General features: G+C 43.7%; 2 protein-coding genes across 38 annotated transcripts in view; both read left to right on the plus strand.

Moving 5' to 3' along the window:
* The window catches only part of LOC109640974 (ankyrin-3-like), a 73,128-nt gene extending 51,240 nt beyond the window's left edge, over nucleotides 1–21,888 (plus strand). For 33 of the 37 annotated variants that reach the window (XM_069517639.1, XM_069517640.1, XM_069517638.1 and 30 more), the window contains 11 exons: nucleotides 649–6,942; nucleotides 10,229–10,303; nucleotides 11,852–11,983; nucleotides 12,086–12,229; nucleotides 15,766–16,435; nucleotides 16,549–16,729; nucleotides 17,196–17,279; nucleotides 18,142–18,225; nucleotides 18,471–18,713; nucleotides 19,431–19,502; nucleotides 20,419–21,888. In XM_069517639.1, coding sequence (XP_069373740.1) covers nucleotides 649–6,942; nucleotides 10,229–10,303; nucleotides 11,852–11,983; nucleotides 12,086–12,229; nucleotides 15,766–16,435; nucleotides 16,549–16,729; nucleotides 17,196–17,279; nucleotides 18,142–18,225; nucleotides 18,471–18,713; nucleotides 19,431–19,478 — 7,955 coding nt within the window. In that variant the 3' untranslated portion in view covers nucleotides 19,479–19,502; nucleotides 20,419–21,888. The remainder of the gene's footprint in view (nucleotides 1–648; nucleotides 6,943–10,228; nucleotides 10,304–11,851; nucleotides 11,984–12,085; nucleotides 12,230–15,765; nucleotides 16,436–16,548; nucleotides 16,730–17,195; nucleotides 17,280–18,141; nucleotides 18,226–18,470; nucleotides 18,714–19,430; nucleotides 19,503–20,418) is intronic. The other 4 variants (XM_069517664.1, XM_069517666.1, XM_069517665.1 and 1 more) reach the window with 2 other exon arrangements.
* Nucleotides 6,949–8,674, plus strand: LOC138406062 (uncharacterized). The gene has a single exon (XM_069517676.1). It carries the CDS (start codon nucleotides 7,347–7,349, stop codon nucleotides 8,469–8,471), a length of 1,125 nt encoding a protein of 374 aa, XP_069373777.1. The 5' UTR covers nucleotides 6,949–7,346; the 3' UTR covers nucleotides 8,472–8,674.
* Nucleotides 21,889–21,952: the final 64 nt, after the last annotated feature.

The raw sequence follows: 21,952 nt of genomic DNA on the forward strand, positions 1-21,952 counted from the left end.
GTTATGGATCTTGCATGACAAAATGGGCCAAAAATCTTTTTGTCATATTTTGTTTATGTATTGAATAGAACATTTAAAGTTCTGTAGCCCTTGGCTCTGTTGAATGATAGTGTCCAAATTGTCTTTGGGGAATCTGTCATCATGGTATTGGACCAAACAGATAAAAGGCACTTTTAAAAGCAGATTGAAATTAGAGCCAGAATCCATACAATTCAACATCATCTGAAATCCAGAAAAAACAAGTTGTTTTGTGTTATTCCTGGTGCATTTGTCTTACCATTTTTCTGTTGTCAGTTTAGTCTATCCCATTGTCTCGGTTGTTTTACTTTGCTGCTGAATGTGCTTTGTTCAGTTTATTCATTGTGTCGTTGCTGTTGCTCTTTGAGTCATCATCCAATCTCCAATCACACAGGAACACAACATTTTCTTTCTATTTCTTTTTAAAGCACTTCTTAAAACTGCTGTTTTTCCTTCCTTGATACCAGAATTGCTCACTGACCAACTCTTCCTCCTTTGATCTCTTCTTTCACGTTCTTTTTCTTCCTTTCCCTTCCCCAACATAATTTTCTGTTACCTTTACTACTCCACATTCTTTTGATTATTTTTTCCATCCCTTCTTCACCATTATTTCTACTATTTCATCTGAAGAAACAGCAGTTGAGCGAAGCGCAACCGCAAGAACACTGCCTGCTGGTTACCCTCACAAACCTGTCTTTCCAACCAGACCTTACCCACCATGGTCGACTGCTCCTATTACCGTCCCTGGCCAAACAAGGCACATCGGAATGGGGGGTTCCCTCACCTCTACCGATTCACCGGCAGCCTCGCCAGCTGCTTCTCCATTGAAATCTACCTGGCCCCTCGCCTCCCCATCACCTGCATGCGCTGCAACTATCAAAGCCACCCTGGGAGCTCCACCACCAGCACCACCTAACCTGTCATCCCCAGTTAAATCATTTAGTGACATAGTGACCTCATCCCCCATCAGGTCCTACAGGACTATGCCTTCGCCCATTAAAACCGTTGTCCAGCAGGGTCAATACCCTGTCCAGGGATCTGCCAGCCTTGTGTCCTCTGGAAGCCCCCATAAATCTGGGACAGATCCAGCTTCTATCAAGAACCTTGCTTCTGCATACACATCAAGGACTTCCCCACTTCACTCAATACCCAATGGTTCTGTGCCAGAGAGGTCATCAGCTCCTATTACTGCTCCAGCATCACCAAAGACACTTTACAACATGTACAATGCTAATCTACCTTTTAAAACTGCCCTTGGCTCAACAGTTGTGACAGATCCAGGGGCATCTAACCTTCCTTCTGTCAAAAGCATCTCTAGCCTGTCTTCTTTGAAAACTTGTGTAGATTCAACACTTTCATCCCAGGGAGGGAGATCAACCGTCTCATCTCTCTCCTCAACCGGGCAAACAACCATTGCTTCCTCAGAACTGTATTCAGAAATGATAAATGGATCAGTCTCACCTGTTAAATACCCATCCTCCTCCTCCACACCATCCTCCTCTTCTTCACGTCTTCTATCTGAGAGGAGTTGCAGTCTACAGGAGAGGATCCAGGCCACCACCCAGGCAGCAACTTCTGGTGTCAGTGCTGCCATCAATGAAGCTATAGACTCATACTCTGTTTCGGGCTATGGCACTCTTAAATCACTGTCCGCCTCACGTAAATCTGCAACAACAAGCTCTGCTTACGGTTCTATGAGATCTGGAGCTACTTCTTCCAACTCGACAGTTTCATCTAATACGGTGACTGTACCTGTGTATTCGTTGCTCAACATGATCCCAGAGACCCCTGTCAAATCAGGGCCAGGATCTCTCAAAATGGCACTGCCGGATTCCCCTCGTGCCTCCTCATCATCGTCCTCTTTGTCGACATGTGTTACCACATCAAAAATAAATTCCCAATTGAAATCCCCACCGTTTATCACACCATCCATCATTCACCCAACAGCAACTTCCAACCAGGAGATATTAAAAGATGTAGCGGACATGAAAGAGGATCTGATCAGAATGACAGCTATCCTTCAGACAGACACACAGACAGCCGCCAAAACTGTTCAGACATCACATACTGGCACTCCAAAAGAACCCAAGTTAGAGGATGAAGAGCCATATACCTTAGTGGAGAAAGTGAAAGAAGATTTAGTGAAAGTCAGTGAGCTATTACAGAAAGATATTGTGGGTGGACGTAAGACCATTGTCAGTAAAGAGAGAGCCTCAGAGGATGAATGGGAGGAATTTTCCAAAGATGAGATTGAGGAGGCACAAAGAAGTGCTATCACAGACTATTACCCTCCATTTGATGAAAACACACTGCTTCTCAAACAACAATCCATGTCAAGCAAAGAGTTAGAGTTGGCTAAAGTAGTAGATTTTTTAACAAATGACATTGGCGCCAGCTCTCTCTCAAAAATGAACGAATTAAAATTTCGGTATGAGGAGGAGGCAAGAAGGGAAGGCGAAGAGAAACAGAAACGTGTTCTCAAGCCATCTATGTCCATACAAGAGCACAAACTCAAAATGCCTCCACCAGTCTCAGGCATGCTAAGGTCTCCCTCAGAGAAGGACCTAAGCAAACTTACAGAGTCATATCAAGGTTCGGACACTATTTTGGAGTCTCCTGAGGAGCTGTCTCATGAGCAAGATAAGAGTCCACTGTCAGACAGTGGGTTTGAGACAAGGAGTGAAAAGACACCCTCTGCTCCTCAGAGTGCAGAGAGCACAGGACCAAAGCCTCTATTCACAGATTCACCTATCCCTCCCTGTGTAACTGAGACCAGGACTGAGGTGGTCCACATTAGGAGCTATGAGCAGCCTGATGATCTTTGTGAGCCTCTACTCATGGAGGAGGCTGCATCTGCCCCTCCTTGTATAGCTCCAGATGCAGCTTCAACAAGCTGCACCAAAGCCTTACAGATGAAAATACCAGAAGAGGACTCCATGATGAACAAAAGCATGTGTCTTAAAGAGGAAACTCATATTACTACTACCACTAGAATGGTCTATCACAAGCCCCAACTGACTGATGGTGCAGAGATGATAGAGGAAGGTATGTCGGTCAGAGATATCATGAAAGCTTTCCAGTCAGGGAGGGACCCATCTAAAGAACTGGCAGGTCTTTTTGAACACAAGGCTAGTCAGGATTCTGTCAAAGGTGATGAGTTGACTCCTAGATTTCTAGACAGAGACATTAAATCCAAACCAAAAGTCGAAAGAATAATTGAGGTCCATATCGAAAAGGGCCACAGCACAGCAGAGCCAACTGAGGTCATTATCAGGGAAACTAAAAAACACCCTGAGCTTTATGTCTACAAAGGGGATCGTGGAATTAGAGAACTTGGTGATTACGATGAGGTCCAACAGGAAGAAGAGGAGCTTACTGCCGAAGAATCCCTGCCCTCTTTCCTGGAAACATCCCGAGTTAACACCCCAGTGTCACATGAAGAAGACAGTCGTCCGAGCTCTGCTCAGCTAATAGCAGATGATTCTTATAAAGCCCTCAAACTATTGAGCCAGCAATCCATAGAATACTGTGATGATGAGCTGTCAGAGATCAGAGGAGAGTCATATAAGTTTGCGGAGAAAATGCTTCTGTCAGAAAAACTTGACGTGTCTTCACTGTCTCACTCTGACACAGAGGATTCAACTGTGATGACTGACAGAAACCAACACTTTATTTCCGAAGAGATCGGTAGTCATAGTTCTAATAGCATGAGTCAGCAGCGCGGAAGCCCCAAAAGAGAGTTTGTCTCTAAGTCATCAAAAGATGGGTCCGCTAAATCTGGAAAATTCTTGCACAGGGATGACCCATCTCAGTTTGACAAAGTGACAGTGCTTCATTACTCCACAGAACAGGGCAGCCCCAAGCATGCAGTTTGGATGCGATTTACAGAGGATAAACATGACAGGAGCAGGGATAAGCTCCTTTATGAGGATAGGGTGGACCAAACTGTTAAAGAAGCTGAAGAAAAACTCAGTGAGGTATCACAGTTCTTCCGTGACAAAACTGAGAAGCTTAATGATGAGTTGCAGTCCCCTGAGAAAAAGCCTGTGAGACGGGATTCAAAGGAGCCCAGATCTTGGCCTAGTTCAGCCTGCAGTAGCCCTGAAAAAATACAGCAGAAACCTAAGGCAGGAGAAGAAGGTAAAAGCAAACTCAGAGAGCCCTCAGTTGTTAAAATGCTTGACAGCCCCACAATAGCTGAAAAGAAAAGTTCTAGCTTACCAAGCAGCCCTCAGAAAACCGTGCTCTCTTGTATGAGTGACAATAAAATGAAACAACAAACTAAGACCAGTGAGTCGGAACCCTCTTCTCCCTCTCACGTAAAATCAACATCTAAAGTCAGTTCTGTGAGGATGAAGTTTGAATCTGAGGCTCAGAAACAAAGTCAGTCTAGTCCGATCAAAATTCCTCCTCCAGTACAGCCGAAACCTTCAGTTAAAAAATTACAGGACAGCAAACTTCCAGTGTTACAGTTTTTTGCAGGAGGAAAAGCGTCAAATGTGTCATCAGAAGACGAAAGCATGAAAAATGATGTTGAAAAGGACAAATCTGCTACATTAGATAGTAGTAAACCTTCTCTAACACCCACACCTAAACCCCCAAAACATACAGGAGACAAACTATCAAATAACAACATCCCAGAGGCTTCCTTCCAGAGACAAATTAGTGAAGTTGAGATTGACAAAGCAACTACAAAAGGGAGAGATATTCATTCCAGTGTTACTCAGGAAATTAAAGAAAGCAATAAAGGTCAGAAATTTCCGACACCTGTTGTTCATGCTGACAAACTAATAGATAGTAATACCATAAAATATCAACAAATCACAAAAAGTGAGTCTGCATCCAAAGAATTAATAGCCGAGCTGCCCAAAGAAGATGACGAGGAACCATTAAACAAAAATCTCAGAAGAAAGACAGAATCTCAAATTCCTATAAGAAAAGCAGTCTCTACAGTAGACAATGACCTCACAAAGAAACAGACAATAACTAGACCCTCACAGATACCAACATTATCGAAAAGCAAAATGCAGATGAGTCTTGAGACAACCCCAGCGAAAAAAACCAATGAAAATCTATCCATTGAAATTCTAGATAACGCACTCAAAGATTCCAACTCCAATAATCTCACTAGCCCTAGAGAAATGCTGGGGAATGTCATAACTCCTCCAGCTGCTATAACAACCAAAGAGAACTTCAAGGGCATCAAAACATTACCTGTTTATGTCAGTGTCCAGGTGGGCAGGCAAGCAGAGAGGGAGGCGAAAGGAGCACTGTACACTGTCAAACAAAATTCAAACTCAGCACTCAGCCCCATAAGCCCAGATGATGACACACTTGAACAGGTGTCGTTCATAGACAGCTCAGGGAAAAGCCCCCTTACACCGGAGACCCCAAGCTCTGAGGAGGTCAGCTATGACCTCATGACCAGGACCCCTGATGGCTTTATGGGATTCATGCCAGGGAAACCCAGCCCTATCATGGAGTTGTCTGAGGAATCGGAGGGGGATGACCAAGGCAATACTGTTTTCTCTTTTAAAGAGGCCCTGCCAGAAAGGAAAACTAGCACCCAAGCAGACCTTACCAATGCAAATCAAGAAATGGAAATTAATGATAACAATCAGGAATTAGCAATACTGTTTAACCGGCAAGAAACAAGCAATGGTAGGCAAGACGAAATAACTGGGCAGGAGCATCAAGAGGTCTCAAAGGACAAAGGTATTGCATATATCGAGTTCCCTCCTCCTCCGCCTCTAGACTCAGTTTCAGAAATTTCAGACCCAGAGAGGAAAGGTTCATGTGCCTCTTCAGAGACTGAGACAGAAATGATGGAGGTAAACTTACAAGAGGAACATGACAAGCATCTGCATCTGACCGAACCAATTATACGAATCCAACCCCCTTCCCCAGTTCCTCCTGGGACAGATGACAGTCAGTCAAATGATGAAGAGTTAGAAGAGGAGGATGAGTCAATCTTCCAGCCAATTCCCTGTAGGAAATTAGGTTTCAAGGCTCCCGAGGAGGATGAGGAGGACAAAAAGAAGGAGAAGGGATCTAAATCTAAAAAACATGACAAAAATGGAAATAACAAAGAACTGAATGGTGGGACCAATGGCTCCAGTGGTTCCAATGGTTCTAAAGGTTCCAATGACAAAGCAGAGGACGATGAATATGAACAAAATGGAAATGACCAATCAATAACAGACTGTTCAATAGCCACGACAGCTGAATTTTCTCATGACACAGATGCAACAGAGATAGACTCCTTAGATGGATATGAACTTCAGGATGAGGATGATGGCCTGTGCGAGCAGGCGGATTTACGGCTCTTTGGTCTTCCAGACAGCCGGAGAGATGTTTGGGCAACAGACACATTTAGGTCCTCAGACCGGTGTTTTCCCCAGTCCAAACTGGAAGTTATTGAAGAGGAGAAAACCCCAGAAGAATGTCCAAAGGATGCTAGCCCAAAAGATACCCACTTAAATGGTGGAAATCCTGATGAGTTTAATAACGGTGGGGTTAAAGGTCAGGAACAAAAACCCTCAGATAAAGAGGGATTTTCAGACACTTACTTTAGTTATAAGTTAGAGGAGGAATTTAACTCTCCTTTTAAGACTGTTGCCACCAAAGGGCTGGACTTTGACCCCTGGCCCAGTAAAGGTGGAGCGGAGGAAGTCGTTGACATGGGAGGGACACGGGATAGCAATGGTGAGCCTAAGCCTTTTGGACTAGCAGTGGATGAACAGTCTCAGGCCACAACACCAGACACTACCCCAGCCCGAACGCCAACGGACGATAGCACACCGACGAGCGAGCCAAATCCATTCCCCTTCCATGAAGGGAAGATGTTTGAGATGACACGAAGTGGTGCAATTGACATGAGCAAGAGGGACATGGTGGAAGAGAGGCTGCAGTTTTTTCAGATTGGTGAGCATTACTTCTCGGCGGGTAGATACAGTGTCAGGGACTTTGAGATAGATGCCTCCTCACAACACAGAAATCAGTTTAGTACTCAGGATCCTACAGATACCTCAACACTCCCTCAAGTCTCTATTCAGACAACCACTGTCCAGCTAGAAATATCAAATCCAGCTGCGATTTACAGCACATGCAGAGACTCAACTTCCAACACTGATCTTAAATTCTCCACTTTTAGAACAGGATTCAAGTTATCATCTGATAAACCCTCTGATTCTTCAAATAGCAGCTCTAAATGTAGAACAACAGGCACCTTTAACAATTCTAATGACATAACCTCAGGATCAGTTGTAGATAGTTCTTGTTATCTAACCTCAAACTATATAGATTGTTCTAGTTTTAATGCGTCAGACATGACAGATTATTATTCAAATCTCAGACTTCCTTCAGATATGTCCAAACAAAGAGACGATTTGGATTGGACCTCAGGTAATCAGATCACTAATGACCAAAGCACAGATCATTCTTCTGCACCTTCACAACTTATAAGCAATCCCCAAACATGGAGTAGTAATACCAGTAGCAATAATGTGTTCAACTTGTTGTCCTCTTCAGGACAGCAGGAGATAAGCAGGATAGAAGCATCCTTCAACCAGCTAGATGTGAACAGCAGGGAAGGCAGGACTTGTCCTAATGTAGCAATAAAAAATACAGGAGCCAGAAATGTTAAACCCCAGATATGCAAGTCTAGGTTACCAGTGAGGGTGTCTAGCAATAAACTATGCAGCCAAAGTCAACCAATGGTGAAAGACAAGGCGAAAGAAAATGTTGTTAAATTCAAAGACAGGAAACGGACAATGCATAGAGTGAGGGAAAGATTAGACCCTTTTGAGAATTTATTTCCTAAATCTAGAATCCCAGTAATGAAAGCCATTAAACACATCGTATGTTCTCAGGCGCGGCAGCAGGTTGGTAAACAATCTGCAGTTTGTGATAGCAGCATTACAACTAACAGGGGTAGTAAACAGCTAACTAAAAGCAGATCCAGCACTCAGCAAAGATACAGCTTTGTGAAAATCCCAGGTAGAAGTAGCACAATGGAGACTGGGAGAAAAAACTGTGGTGTGGTCTCAAAAAACTTAAGAACAAGGTCAGGTAGTAGCCAGGTAGTCAAGCATTTGAACCAAACCCTTCCCAAGGAGGCTGAAACAAGCTTAGAGGGGAAAACACTGCCCATAGAGGACGAAGAGAGCTGCAGCCTCAGCACGACCAGGAACACTTCCCTGTCAGAGCCATCTAGAGCCTCTAGAAGTTCCTGCCCTTCACGCACCTCTACCTCTACCTCCACCACCACATCAACACCATCTACTAGACATGTGAAAGCTGAGGTTGAGCAGGCCAGCAGTGAAATGGTGAGGAGGAGGAGGAGGAAGAGTAGGCGGACACTTGGAGAAAAGGAGCAAGAGCAGAAGGAGGAAGGGAGTCAGGTTGATCAACCAATCAAGGCTCCTGTCACGGAGAACGAGACTAGTTTGTAAACTCTTTCTAAACACTTGTTATACTTTATCTTTCTCGATGAGATGCATGTAGCCGTTGTGGGTGCTTTGTGATGTGACGTAAGTGTAGCTGTCACTTCTTCCTGTCATTCTTGTTATCTGTGTCCTGTGCTGTCTGATTTAGACGTAAAGGCTACAACACGGAGAGTCGGTGACTGGAGCAGAAATACTCAAGAGCTTAATTTCATACTCTTAGGTGTATAAGATCAGTTATCTCTTATTTCTTACCTCATAGCAATAATGACCAGCTTATGAAAGCTTTACTACAGAAGACAGCGATTTCTCTGGTGTTCAGTCGAAAGGTACAGGAAGTGCAATTTCCGTCAGCATCAGTATCAGTTTGCAAATAAGCACATAAGTTTAGATCCTCAGTTCCATACCACACCAAGATTAGGGTAGTTTTGCATCTCACCACACCCCTCACCTCCACTCTAGACATGATTAAGACCTAATTGTAAATGACCGTCTGTGAAGAATCTGACCTTGTGCTTGTTTTGGTCTGCCTGCCTGGTCTGTAGATATTTTTGGGTGGTACTCTTGCTCTCGGAATTCACTGCGAAAACAATTCAGCGACTGAACTTGACAATCATTGTGAATGTCGGCCGCACAGGATGGTGTCATTTCTAACGTGGTGGAAAACCTTGTGCCGCTGGATTTCTTTTGATTTCAAGTTAAAGCCATGAATTGTTTTTTTCAGTGGGAGGGAATGTTGCCTGATGGTAGATCGTTTGTTGTTAGTGATGTGATACAAAAGTCTTTGACTCTGAACTCTTAACTACTAATACTAATTCTACTGAACATCATACATTTTACTGTGAAAGTGTGATTTTTGTTCTTCTTTTCTTTTCTGGCCTCACAGATCCTCGTTCTCATGATTGTATTTTGTATAATCAGCTCTCTCATTTAAGCTTCACAGTGTTAGCCCCAAAAAGGTAGTTACTGCATTTCACAAGACTTAGTATTTAATAGTAATGGTCTAGTTTCTTCATGAATTAAACTAACTAGATATAACATATAGTTAGTGGTGGTAGGGTCTATTAGCTTTAGACAGAACCAGGCTAGCTGTTTATATCGGTCTCCAGTCTTAATGCTAAGCTAAGCTGACCATATCTTTGCTCCAGCTTCATACTGAATAGGCAGATGAGTGTTTTATAAAGTTTTTATGTATTGCAATCATTAAAGAGACAGGAGCTAGAACCCAGTGTTTGAGACAGAATATGAAATTATGAACCTGAATATGGGCAGAATATGTCTCCTTTAATATGAATCTCTCTTCACCTCCCAGCAAGAAAATACATATAAACAAGTATATTTCTGCTTTCCAGTGTTAAATCATTTCTCAAAAACAAACCATCCAAAACAAATCATTGAGGATTGTCTGGCAAGAAAATCTATCTTTTTTTTTTTTTAAAGGTGAAACATGGGACAGTGAGCTAAAGTTGGTCTTTATGTTTAACATTAAAATCACCACCAAAAAAACCCCAAAGAGGCAGAAACTCTTATTTCAAACGATATTCATCAACCAGGTATTCAGCGTGTATAATGGTGACACCACATATATATACGTAAACAGCCCACATCAGACTTTAGTTCACAATCCCAATCTCTTTTTTCCATCAAATATCATCGCTCCCCTCTGCAGCCATTTTATGAGAACCTCATTTGACTCAGGGGATTGTTGTCGTAAAACCACACACGTTAACTGTTTGTGTCCTGCCCCTCCCTGCTTCACCGCACAGGCCCTCAGAGTCCCTGTGAGAGAACCGACCTCCGCATGGCAATAGTAGCCGACCACCTCGGACTCAGCTGGACCGGTACGTTCACACACGTCTCACTTCTTCACATGTCGACAATGAAAAACAAGCATGAAGCAGAATTTATCATTTATTATAGAAATCAGGACAGGATGAAAAAAAGCTGCAGTGCTTGAATCAAAACAAAAACTCTTTCATTAATTTTCAGTCATTTCGCTGGATATGATACTGATGGATTCTAACAGAGAGGATTCATCATGTGAATTATACAGAACGCCCCAGTGTGCATGAATCAGCTGGAACTCCTCCAGCTTTCAAACCACTAGTCTCACAGTGTTTGTTGCCATCTGGTGGACGTCTGGTATAGAACGTCTTGACTCAGCAGTGCTGCAGTGACAGAGTTGGTCACAAACTGAGCATGATCAACACACATTCAACGTCTAAGTAGATCATTACTGGAAAATTACAAAAACTCAAATTGCTGCGGACCTTTTTAATTTAATTTGTGAAATCTAAACAGACGTGTTTTGGTGTAAAGGCCAAAAAAGGTTTAAAGTAATACATGTTTTTAATTTTAACGGTTAAAGGGTTGTATAGACATGTATTTAGATTCTAGCTTTGTGTTGGAGTGTTTGTAAGAGCAACAGAGTGATGGTATTTCTTGAACACAGTTTCTTGTGGAGATAAGGGTGTGGCCTCTGCAGTTCAGTCCGAGCCTCCACCTGCACTGCAGCACTGCCCCACGCCTGCGTACATGTGTGTGAGTGGGTGCACTGTCATCCTCTGTAGTGTGCATGAGTGTGAGCAGTTGTGTGTGAGTGAGTGCTCAGTGGGGGAAAGGATGCTAATCCATATTTAACGTGTGTTGCAGAGCTGCAGTGAAACAAGCAGACCTGCTGAACATTATGTTCTCACGGTTTACAGATTTACAGCGCGTGTGCTTGTCTGAACGGGCAGCGGTTCACTCCCTCGTTTTCCTTAGACTGTGTTTGGCAGCTATGATTATTTAGTGAACGAGCATTAAGGAAATAAATACAAATGAAAGTTTTAACACATCACGGAAATGTTTTCAGTGCTACAGTTACGTCAGATAAGATAATAGCTCATCATTTTGTGGGGTTACCAGACACCCCTGATTTTCACACGTACATCTTCTAGTATTCTGTTCACAAAACGTGAAAAAAGGAAAGAACACACAAACAGATTCCAGATTATGACAAACGTCACTATTGAATATATTTTTTTTCTCTCAGGCTTTCTCCAGATAACTATTTCTTATGTTTTATTCGTAAACAGCAGACTCAGTCTTTGTACATTATTCATATTTACATTTTTTTTTTTAAATCTTACATAACGGAGTATCACACAGTTCACAACAAGAGGGGGGATGGTAGTGGTGTTTTTAATTTTCTTTTTCAACTCTGTCAGTAACTAACACAGAGCATTTGTCACTTGATGGGTGATAAAAGAAAGTGTAGACATGTGATCTCAGAAGAAATGAAACTCCTTAGCTTTGCCACGTTGGTGCCAACAAAACTCCAAACTCTTTTTCATTTGAACACTTTCTCCTGAAATATATATTTTTTTAATTATCGCTGTTTGTTGCAGAGCTGGCCAGGGAGCTGGATTTCTCTGTGGAAGAAATCAACTTCATCCGAGTGGAGAACCCCAATTCCCTGACAGCGCAGAGTTTCATGCTCCTAAAGAAATGGGTGCACAGGGATGGTAAAAATGCCACAAGTAAGCAGTGTGTGTTTGTGTGTGTGTGTGTGTTGTCGTTCATAACCAGGTCTACTTGTATGTAATGTGGCACTGATGTCATTTCTCTGTTTCTCCCTCCAGCGGACGCTTTAACTGCGGTGCTGACTAAGATCAATCGGTTGGATATTGTGACTTTGCTGGAAGGGCCCATATTTGACTACGGTAACATTTCAGGCACACGCTGCTTTGCCGATGATAACGCAGTATTCCCGGATCAGTCCGATGGTAAAGTGTAGCCCACCCTAGCTGAACTCTCAGTCTATCTCTCAGTCTATCCCTTCACCCTTCTTCACCTCCTCTCTCAGCCAGATAGTCAGGAGCAAACCCAGAACCAATCAGGCTTAACCGAGTAGTGGGAGTCGATTAGGAGCTAATAGAAAATGACTGAATGCTCCAGCAGGTTCACTGAGCTCATAGTTAACGGACCATCAGCTGATGATAGCAGTAGAGTCGTCTTCATGATGCAGTCACTCCAGTTGGTTTGTTAGTTTTCCAACGCTGGGCAGTTAATTTTTAGCACAGTGATAGATTTTTGGGTGATTATCTATATATCTATATATTTATTGATATATAGATAAGTGCACGAAAGTCTGTACCGGTTTGGGTGCATGAGACTTTTTATTATGTGTGACTGTTTTTGTAAAATGTCCAACGTGTTTATTTCTACGTTACAGGTTTCAAATTCATTTCCTGTGATCGATTTGTGTCAGTTGCTATTAAAACCCTTAAGACATAATCATAACTAATCTATAATAATGGCATGCTTGCTTTTACCAGTATGAAGTCCTTTCATCCCTCTTTCTGTATTTCTCTCTTTCTCTGAAATGAAATTTAAATGTGGCAGTCACTGTAGTTTTCTCTGATTTTGACCGACCCCACGAGGACCATTTCAGAACCCTGATGAAAATGTGATTATAAATATTTTATCTTTTCTTAAAAATCATGCAAACACAGCACTTGTTATTCAGAACCATCACATGTTTACTAATTGGATTCACCAATTGGACTCGAGAATAATTTTTTCGTAGCCGAAGCAGCTCAAACGAAATAGAAAACTCTTTCTTCTGTTGTCAGCTGTTGTATTCACAGCTCAAGACAAAAACCTGAAATGGTCCTCATTGCAAATAGGTTTTTAAAAGTCATCTGAACACAAGGATCAGTGTCACGCTTGCTTTGACCAAAACCGGAGCAAAAATGATCTTTATGTAAAGATGAACCCGACATTTTAACAGACACACAGATGAACAAGATGCATGGCTCTGGCTTTGTGTGAGAGGCTGCCTGTTCAGATCTTTGTCGGCTTTTATAATAATACACTTTTAGCACACTTCGAATGGGCGGAGCCTTTTCAACACATGCTCGAGTGTTTCTGTGAGGCTCACGTTGACGTGCTCGGCCTCAGGTGAAACTTCACGTGGGTTGAAAACGAAACACCTTTTTTCTCAAAGTGCACAGTGTATAATTACGCTTTTGTGTCACTGCTGTCAGCTGTTCTGTAGCTGTCATCTCCTGGGTTCCTCCGAGCCTCCCGGCCTCGACGCTCCGCTGTAGCTTCTCCTGCTTTGACGCAAGCAGAGTCCCCACCTCCTCTTCCTCCTCTTCCTCCTCTTCATCTCTTGCTTCTTAGTGACTAACTCCCGAAAGCAAATTCCCACGCCACAGCTAACCAGCTAACTTTCAACAATGGCTAACATTTGCTAATTCAGGGACACGGTGTGGGAATTTATTCTAACTGCTGAATATTCCCAGACTATATGAAAATTGTTTTTAACTTTAAACTTCCTAAATCCGTAAACTTCTAAACGTCCTCCTGTGAGACAAATCCAGGATAGCTTATTTTATTTCCACTCTGTTTTTGACGCTGCTGCTCTCGACTTAAAAGCCTCTTTTCTTGCTTATCAGCTGAAATAAGCAATCCTGTGAGTGTGGTCTTCGCTTCTGCAGCTTCTCCAACGTCTTCATCAGTCACATGTTCACCCCACTGTCTGTGCCTTTCATGCTCTGTTTGTCTTTTCACCCGAGTCTTGTCTAACACTTGTTGTGTGTTTGTTTTTATTTTTTATTTTCTGTGTGATAACTGACGTAGCTCCAAAGATTCTCCGATCTCCTACAGTGCTCCCGCGTCCTCAAACGTCTCAGCCCGTCACCCCTCTCCCTGCTGCTGCTCCCTCCTCTACCTCCTCCTCTCCTCCCTTTACCTCTTTCCCCTCCCCTCCTACCTTCCCTCCTCCCGCCTCCGTCTTTCACTTCCCGTCTCCCCCCTCGACACCTCCTGTTTACATCTTACCCGTCGCTCCCGTCCTCCCTCACTTCTTCACCTTGCCTTACTCCCCTCCTCTCCCCTCCACCCCTCAGAGTCCTTTTAGCTGCTCCTTGTTCTTCTCTCCCCCTCACCTTCCTCCCTCTTCCGATCATCTGCTCTTCTCTCCTCCGCCTTCCTCCATTCCTCCTCTCGATCTTCGCCCTCCTCCACATCCTGCACCTTTAAAATCACCTCCCCCTCCTCTCTCTTCTTGCAACCCCCTTCCCTCAACTGCTCCTTCATCTTCCCCTTCTACTCCCCCCTCTCCTTCAATAGTCTGTGCCTCCTCTCCTCCTCCTCTTCCTCAAACATTTCTCTCACCTTCTCTCCCTACCTCCCCTCTTTTTTCTCCCACTCATTGTTCCCCTTGTCCTCCTCTATGTCACCACTCTCCTCCTTCCCCTTCACTTCCCGCCTCACCTCCTCCCTCTCCCCTTCCTCCGGGAGTCCCTCGTTACTTCAGACGGGATCGCTCTGTCCCTGAATTTTACATTTAGACGTCTGTTGGTTGCTCTGCTCCTCTTCTGCCTTTTTGTGTAAAATTAACTCGACTAACTTTCCTGGATTCTGCTCAAGCTTTTGCTCATTAACTGCAGAAATAATTGATCTGAGCTTGAGCTTGTTTTAAACTCAAGCCGCTCGAAGGACGACTCCTCCGCACGCTAATTTCATGAAATCAGCTCTGACTCTGGGTCTTAAGTTAAGGGCTTTAACAAAAGGGCTTTTCTGACTTAGGTGGTCGGGAACTCCCGACCGTTGCTGAGGAACTTTGCAGGCGACCTGATTGATTTTCTGCATTTCTAAAAAACAGTACATGTGAAGTTTATATTTTCTATTGTCTTTGAGACTTTCATTTCTGTTTCCATCTTCCTGTGATCTGATCATGTGTCTCTCCTGCAGTGATGGTTCAGCTGTCACACACAAGTTCCCATGAGGAAAATCCTTAAAGCAGCTTTAAACGATTTGTGCTGGTCTCTATAAGCTCCGAACGCTGACACGTCAACTTACACGTCCTGCAGACGTCGACATCAACATCAAGCAACATCAGCATTTTTTAAATGACAATACAATATTCTGTCTCCTTTAGCTCAGCTTTACTCTCAACCAACTCTTGAGAGAAATGATTATCGACCAGTAATAATACTCACGCACGTCTGCAGGATGTGTAAACTGGCAACTTGAACTTGATAAAGTGAGTTTGTCAACGTTCACAGCTTGTTGACACTGGCCCCAAGTGGCCACAAAAAGCTAGTGCAGTGAATGCAGCTTTAAACTGTGTTGGGATCACACCTGTGTGACTTTTGAACACCTTTAGATGTTCCAAGTGTTTCTCATTTCATCACCTCCACCACTCTACCTCTCCTTGCCCTCCTCCTTTCCTCCCCTCTTTTTTTTTTTAATCTTTCCGCCCTCTTCGACCCCCTCATCCTCTAATCCTTTACTCCTGCCATCCACCCAGGATACCACAATATAGATCTGGAGCTGCAAACCCCCACAGACCTGAACTACCAGCCCCCCACCCCGCTGCGCTCAGACGACTTCTTTAGCGAAGGCGAAGTTAGCGTAGATTCCCCTAGCAAGACCACGCTCACTAGACCTAGCGACCTCTCGCTCACACAGACCACCAGTACCTCCAGCAGCACCCCCCTAACCGTCGCCCAAGGCCCTGGCTCCTGTGCCCCGGAGCCCCCCATTGTTGGGGAAGAAGACACAACCTTAACCGCTCGAGAAAGAGTGGAAGAGAAGACGGGAGTGGCTTCTTATGAGAGGCCAGATAACGACAGAAGAACAGTAGAGGGGACAGAAGGATCGAAGGCAGGGCAAGGTGTTGCTTTGGAGAGACACCAAGAAGCATGTGCTGCCTCGGACACTCTTTTCGGAAATGGAAGGCAGGACGAAGAGGAGGAAGAAGAGGAGGAGATGACCCAGGAGAGGCTGCAGAGTCTGCTGGAGGATATAAAGCTGGAGGGAGGCTTGGAGGACGAGGAGATGACAGAGGAGAGGGTGAACGCCATCCTCGAACAAGTGCGGCAAGCAGAAAAAGTTATGTGTTCAGTTCCAGGTTGGAGAGGCGAGACGTCCGACGCGACCACAGAGTCATCAGCACTGCACGGCGCTGAGGGGGGCAGGTAGGACGTGTCTTCATCCTTTCGTTTTTTAGATTTACACTCCAGCGTTTACTGTCAGCAGGTTTGTGATCGCAGCACAATAAATCTCCGAAACTATATTTTAAACCCACCAGCCCCGACAGTCTGGCAGATTCACTGGAGCAGCCGCCGCCTCCGACCATCAGACAGAACGGAGGTCAAAGTGACGTTAAGGGAAAGGAGGCCAAGAGGAAGGGATCTCAGGAGGACAGCAGCACCGCGGGACCAAGCAGAGGACGGGACGAGGCCGGTGACAGATCCCAGCACAAAGTCCAGGTGAGAGACAGAGTCGGTTTTCACTGTTTTATGTTTTTATGACATACATAGTGACGTCTGCAGACCTTGAAGAAGATTTATTTTGTCCTAATTCAGTGTAAAGTTCTTTCTAATTGACTTTCAGGCTGAAATGTTTCGGTAACAAAGCACAGCCCAGGAATATGAACCTGTCCTACACACCAGCATCTTTCCATCACCTTCATTTCACTGACAAATGTTTTTACCATTAAAGGAGACATATGATGCTTTTTCAGTGTTTTCTGTCCTCTAGTGTTTTATAGGTTTTTTTTGTGACAGTAAAAAGTTTCAGACAGAGGCTGAGAAGAGGACATTAGAAGATTAGAGCGATAAACATTTTCCCTGATTAAAATGATGAACCTGTAATACGAGCATGATACGTCTCCTCTAAAAAGTAAACTCACAAACACACTTTAACGTTACGCTGCTCCTGGGCTGCCTCCGTCAGGGGAGTGTCAGAGCTGAGGAGTCCAGCTCTGACGAGGAGACCACTGTCACCACCCGGGTGTTCCGCAGACGGGTCATACTCAAGGTGTGTGAGACCCGGTGTGTGCAGAGCTGGAGTCAGTGTGCAGTGCGCTCGCATTAAACTCTGCGACTCCGTGCAAGTGTGTGAAGGAGAAAGAGTCACAGAGACGAACAGAAACGTTCAAACAGAAGTTTCCTGCTGTGTCGGGGTTTGCACAGATGCTTTTGTTTACCGTGTTTGTGTGCAGCTGCAGTGTTTGTGAGTCAGTGTGACAGAAAATGAACGTGAGTGGATTTTTATATGTATGAATAACAACTTATACTTTTAGTCACGATGTCCTTAAATAGATTTTATGTTCAGGCTGATGTGGAAACGTTCACAGGAAGAAAAAAAAACCTAATTGAAGTTCCAAGGCTTCCACAGTATAGGATATTCAGCTGCAACATTAAACTTCACCACTAGACGTCACTAAATTCTACACACTGGATCTTTAAGAAAGATTTAAAAGACGAGAAGGAACCGGACAGTGAGTGTTTGTGTTTGTGTGCTACTCACTGCTTGTTGCTGTGAGTCACTACTTTCCCTGCCGTGCTGTTTGGTCTTTGGTTTTGCTTCCTGGCTTGTGGATTATTGATTTTGGCACCTCAGGTTTTTGGGATTGTTCAGACAGAAAGCACACGGAGAATTTATTTCTGTTTGAACATTTCTAACAATGGAAATCCACCTATTCTTCATTTCCACAGCAGCTGTGTCGGGCATGCTAAAGTCTGTCAATAAGTCAAATCTCTGAATCACCTCTTAAAAAAAAAACGCCTGCTAACCTTTTACCTTCAACCCTCCGTGCTTCCCTCGCTCCTCCTCACCCATCCCTCCCTCCTCCTTCTCCTCAACCATCCCTCCATCCACATTCAAACCTCCACCTCAGGGAGAGGAGGCCAGAAACATTCCTGGAGAGTCTGTGACGGAGGAGCAGTTCACAGACGAAGACGGGAATCTGGTCACCAGAAAAGTAACCTCACCCTCACCCTCCACCTTGAGCTGCTGCATCCTCATACCACATTTCACACACACACACACACACACACACACACACACACACACACACTATTGTACCACTAAGACACTGGAACACACTCTTTTATGCAGTAACACACACCTCACACACTTTAATTTACCCTCCCCCACCCTTCTGTTATTATTTCTCCTCACAAAACCCTGCTCCCCCCCCCCCCGACATGCTTCTGCCCCCTACAGGTGATCAGAAAGGTGGTTCGGCGCGTGGCCAACTCTGAGGAAAGGAGGGAAAGTGAAGGCGAGAAAGAAGGAGCTGGTGGTGGTGGCGGTGGTGGCGGTGTAGCAACAGGTGGAGCAGACGCTGCTTCTCCTTCTCCTCGAGCAGGGGCCTCAGGGGGGAAGGGCAAGAAGAGAGGGAAACGCTCCAGACAGGGCCACAAGGCGGAGAAGTCTGGAGAGGAGGCCCAGAGAGGGAAAACTGAGGTTGGCGTTAAAACCGACCCTCTAACTTAGTCCGCAGAGTTTTTCTGGTTCACTCACACCTGCATGAAGCTGTGATCTACTTCAACCGCTCGGTGAAATGTGCCGAACTCTGGATTAACTCCCAGCTCCGCAGCTCTCGAGGCGGTTTGTTGAGTTTGTGGCAGAGCTGCAGAGTCGTCAGGTGTTGTGTAGTTTGCGGTGGTTGTGTCGTGCTGTGTGTTACCACGTCAACAGCTTGTTGATTGGGCCTGAAAATTACTAATATAACAAACGTTTCACCTGTTGTTTCCTCTCTTTTAACGCGTAGCGATGCTAGCGTTCCATCTGGAACATAGACTATAAATAAAGATGGACGACGTGTCTCCACTTCCTGCATTTGTGCGAAAAAAGTTAAGATAAAACATCAACTAAATCTGCTAACATGGAGGAGGTTACGACCGATGCATCAGCCAGCCACTAGGGGGTGATCAAGATAATTTGGCTTCACTTTTGTGGCGGTATCGTGTCGTCCATCTTTATTTACAGGTTTGGAAATGTGTCATTCTAACTTTCTTCTTTCTTGTCTGTAATCTCTTTCCCAGCGTGTGATGTGTCAACGTACAGCAGCTGAGCTGAATCCGCTTCACTAACACATGCATCATATTTAGGACATCGCTCACATTTGTCTTTTCTTCTTTCCGTCTCCTTTTACCTCTTTGTTTGTCTGTCGGTCTCAAGTCTGGAGACGGTGCCAACAAGAAACAAGGGAAGAAGAGTCAGTCATAACAGTGGAGCTCTGAACCTAAGCTGGTAAGACGCTAATGGCACTTATTGGATTGTCCTGTTGTTGTGAACACGACATCTGCAGAACGCCTTGAGGGAATTTCTTTGAATTCGATACAAACGTTCACTTGGAATCAAAGATGAAATGATTTGATTTTGGTGGGAAAAGGTCAAAGATCAAGGTCACAGTGACGTCTCAAATCAAATTTTTTGCCAGCTGATATAAACATGATATCTCAAGAACGGCTCGAGAGAATCGATTCAAATTTGGTACAAGCGTTGACTTGGAATCAAAGATGAACCGATAAAATTTTGGTGAAAAAAATTTAAAGATCAAGGTCACGGTGACGTCTCAAATTAAATTTTTTGCCTTATGAACATGATATCCCAAGAACGCCATGAGAGAATTTCCTCAAATTTGGTGCAAACGTTCATTTGGAATCAAAGATGAAATGATTTGATTTTGGTGGGAAAAGGTCAAAGATCAAGGTCACGGTGACGTCTCAAATCAAATTTTTTGCCGGCTGATATGAACAGGATATCTCAAGAACGGCTTGAGAGAATCGCTTCAAATTTGGTGCAAACTTTCACTTGGAATCAAAGATGAAATGATTAGATTTTGGTGGGAAAAGGTAAAAAATCAAGGTCACAGTGACGTCTCAAATTAAATTTTTTGCCTTATGAACATGATATCCCAAGAACGCCATGAGAGAATTTCTTCAAATTTGGTGCAAACTTTCACTTGGACTCATGGATAAACTGATTAGATTTCAGTGGTCAAAGATCAACGTCAGAGTGACCTCTCAAATCTCTTTCTTTGACTTATGAACACAAGATTGACTTTCAAAAATGTTTTGAAATTTGAAACATTCACTTATTTTTTTGCAATAATCCATTTGCAGCACACGAGAATTTAAAATGTGTAATCTCTTTCCTCCTCCAGGTCCAGGGACGTCCACCTGCGACACCACACACACCCTGGACAGGAAAAACAAACTGGAGTCCCTGAAAACAGAGACAACGCCAACGTCAATCAGCCAAAATACGTGTCTGACGCTTTCACTCTACAACGCATGGTCTTCAACAAGGCGACCCAAAACAAGTTACTTTTCTTTGATTTCGCATGAGCATGTCACCAAACTCACTCACTCACTGTCCGGACACGACACAGAAGGACACGCACGGACATGAGCTGGAACTTTTTCTTTCGTCTTTCGCGAATGAACGGCGTCTGAGGCCAAAGACGACATCGACGGGGAAAAAAAACTAAAAGACGTGTGAGTCACTCTCTCTCTCTCAGACACTCGCCTTATATGGTCTATTTTTTTCCTCCCGGACCCACAGTGTTGGGCTGCACCACGTGGTTCTTTTTTAAAAAATGAAATATAATAGTAAATGGGGGATTTTGTTGTATATAAGTGACACTGTATAAAAATCTTTTAAAAAAAAAAAAATCAGTAGCTTCACAGATTGTTTATGCACTGATTTGAGTTGAAGCTTTGCAGAGTCGATGCATTTGTATCGAGGTCGACAGAGTGAGACCTGACGTGCTCTTCCCAAATTAAATCATTAAAAAACTCGATGTAAACGGGAAACAAAAAAAACTGCTCGATTTCAAACGGACGTTTCTTTAAACAGCTTCTTCCGCTCAGTCTGTGGAACATTGTCGTCAGAGAAATGATAACGTTGCTGCATGTGACGTCAACTTAATTTTAACGCTTTTCTTTCGTTTCCCCCCTAATTCAAAGCTCTGTCATACGATCTGGTGATTCTGTCGCGATAACTCAACCATCTGTCATCAATTAACTGTTTTTATTTTTATTTTTATAAGACGCACTCAAGCAGCAAGATAACAAAGCTTCATTTTTACGCATCAGCAAGTTACTGAGGTTCCCTGAATGTAACCTGCAAACCTGCAACATTGCGTTTTCTCCACACTGCTCGCAGCCCCGTGTGTGTGTGTGTGTGTGTGTGTGTGTGTGTGTGACATTAAATAAAAACTTTCTGTATCTCGTCTATCAAGCAAACTAGAAGTGAGAGTGTCGGCCTCGGGTCTGCTGTGGTTTTTAAAAAGGGGACTTTTATTTTATTTTGATGGTTTGATGATTTGTATCTTTATTTAATTTACACTAGAACAGAGGATTGAATTTTTTTTTTTAGCCCCGCCACTCACGCCTGATCCTTTTTATTAACGACTAAAATCACAGGAAAGAAATCGGTGTTAATCAAACATTAAAAATCGGATTTTCTGTTCTTCTGTAAGTCACTTTGTTTTTCTTTTCATACGAAGCCACCCTGCGAATCCATTGTTGATGATGAATCTGGTACCGACATGTATGATGAACCGACATAGCTTACACTGGATGATCCAAGTAATTATTTAAGCAGAAAAATAAATTGTGTTTAAACTACACGTCTGTGAGTCCGTCTGGTTTCTCACTGTTGTTTTACAGGTTTCTAAACCTCATCAACTGAAA

The sequence above is a fragment of the Paralichthys olivaceus genome, chromosome 21, assembly GCF_024713975.1.
Source record: "Paralichthys olivaceus isolate ysfri-2021 chromosome 21, ASM2471397v2, whole genome shotgun sequence".
NCBI lineage: Eukaryota > Metazoa > Chordata > Actinopteri > Pleuronectiformes > Paralichthyidae > Paralichthys > Paralichthys olivaceus.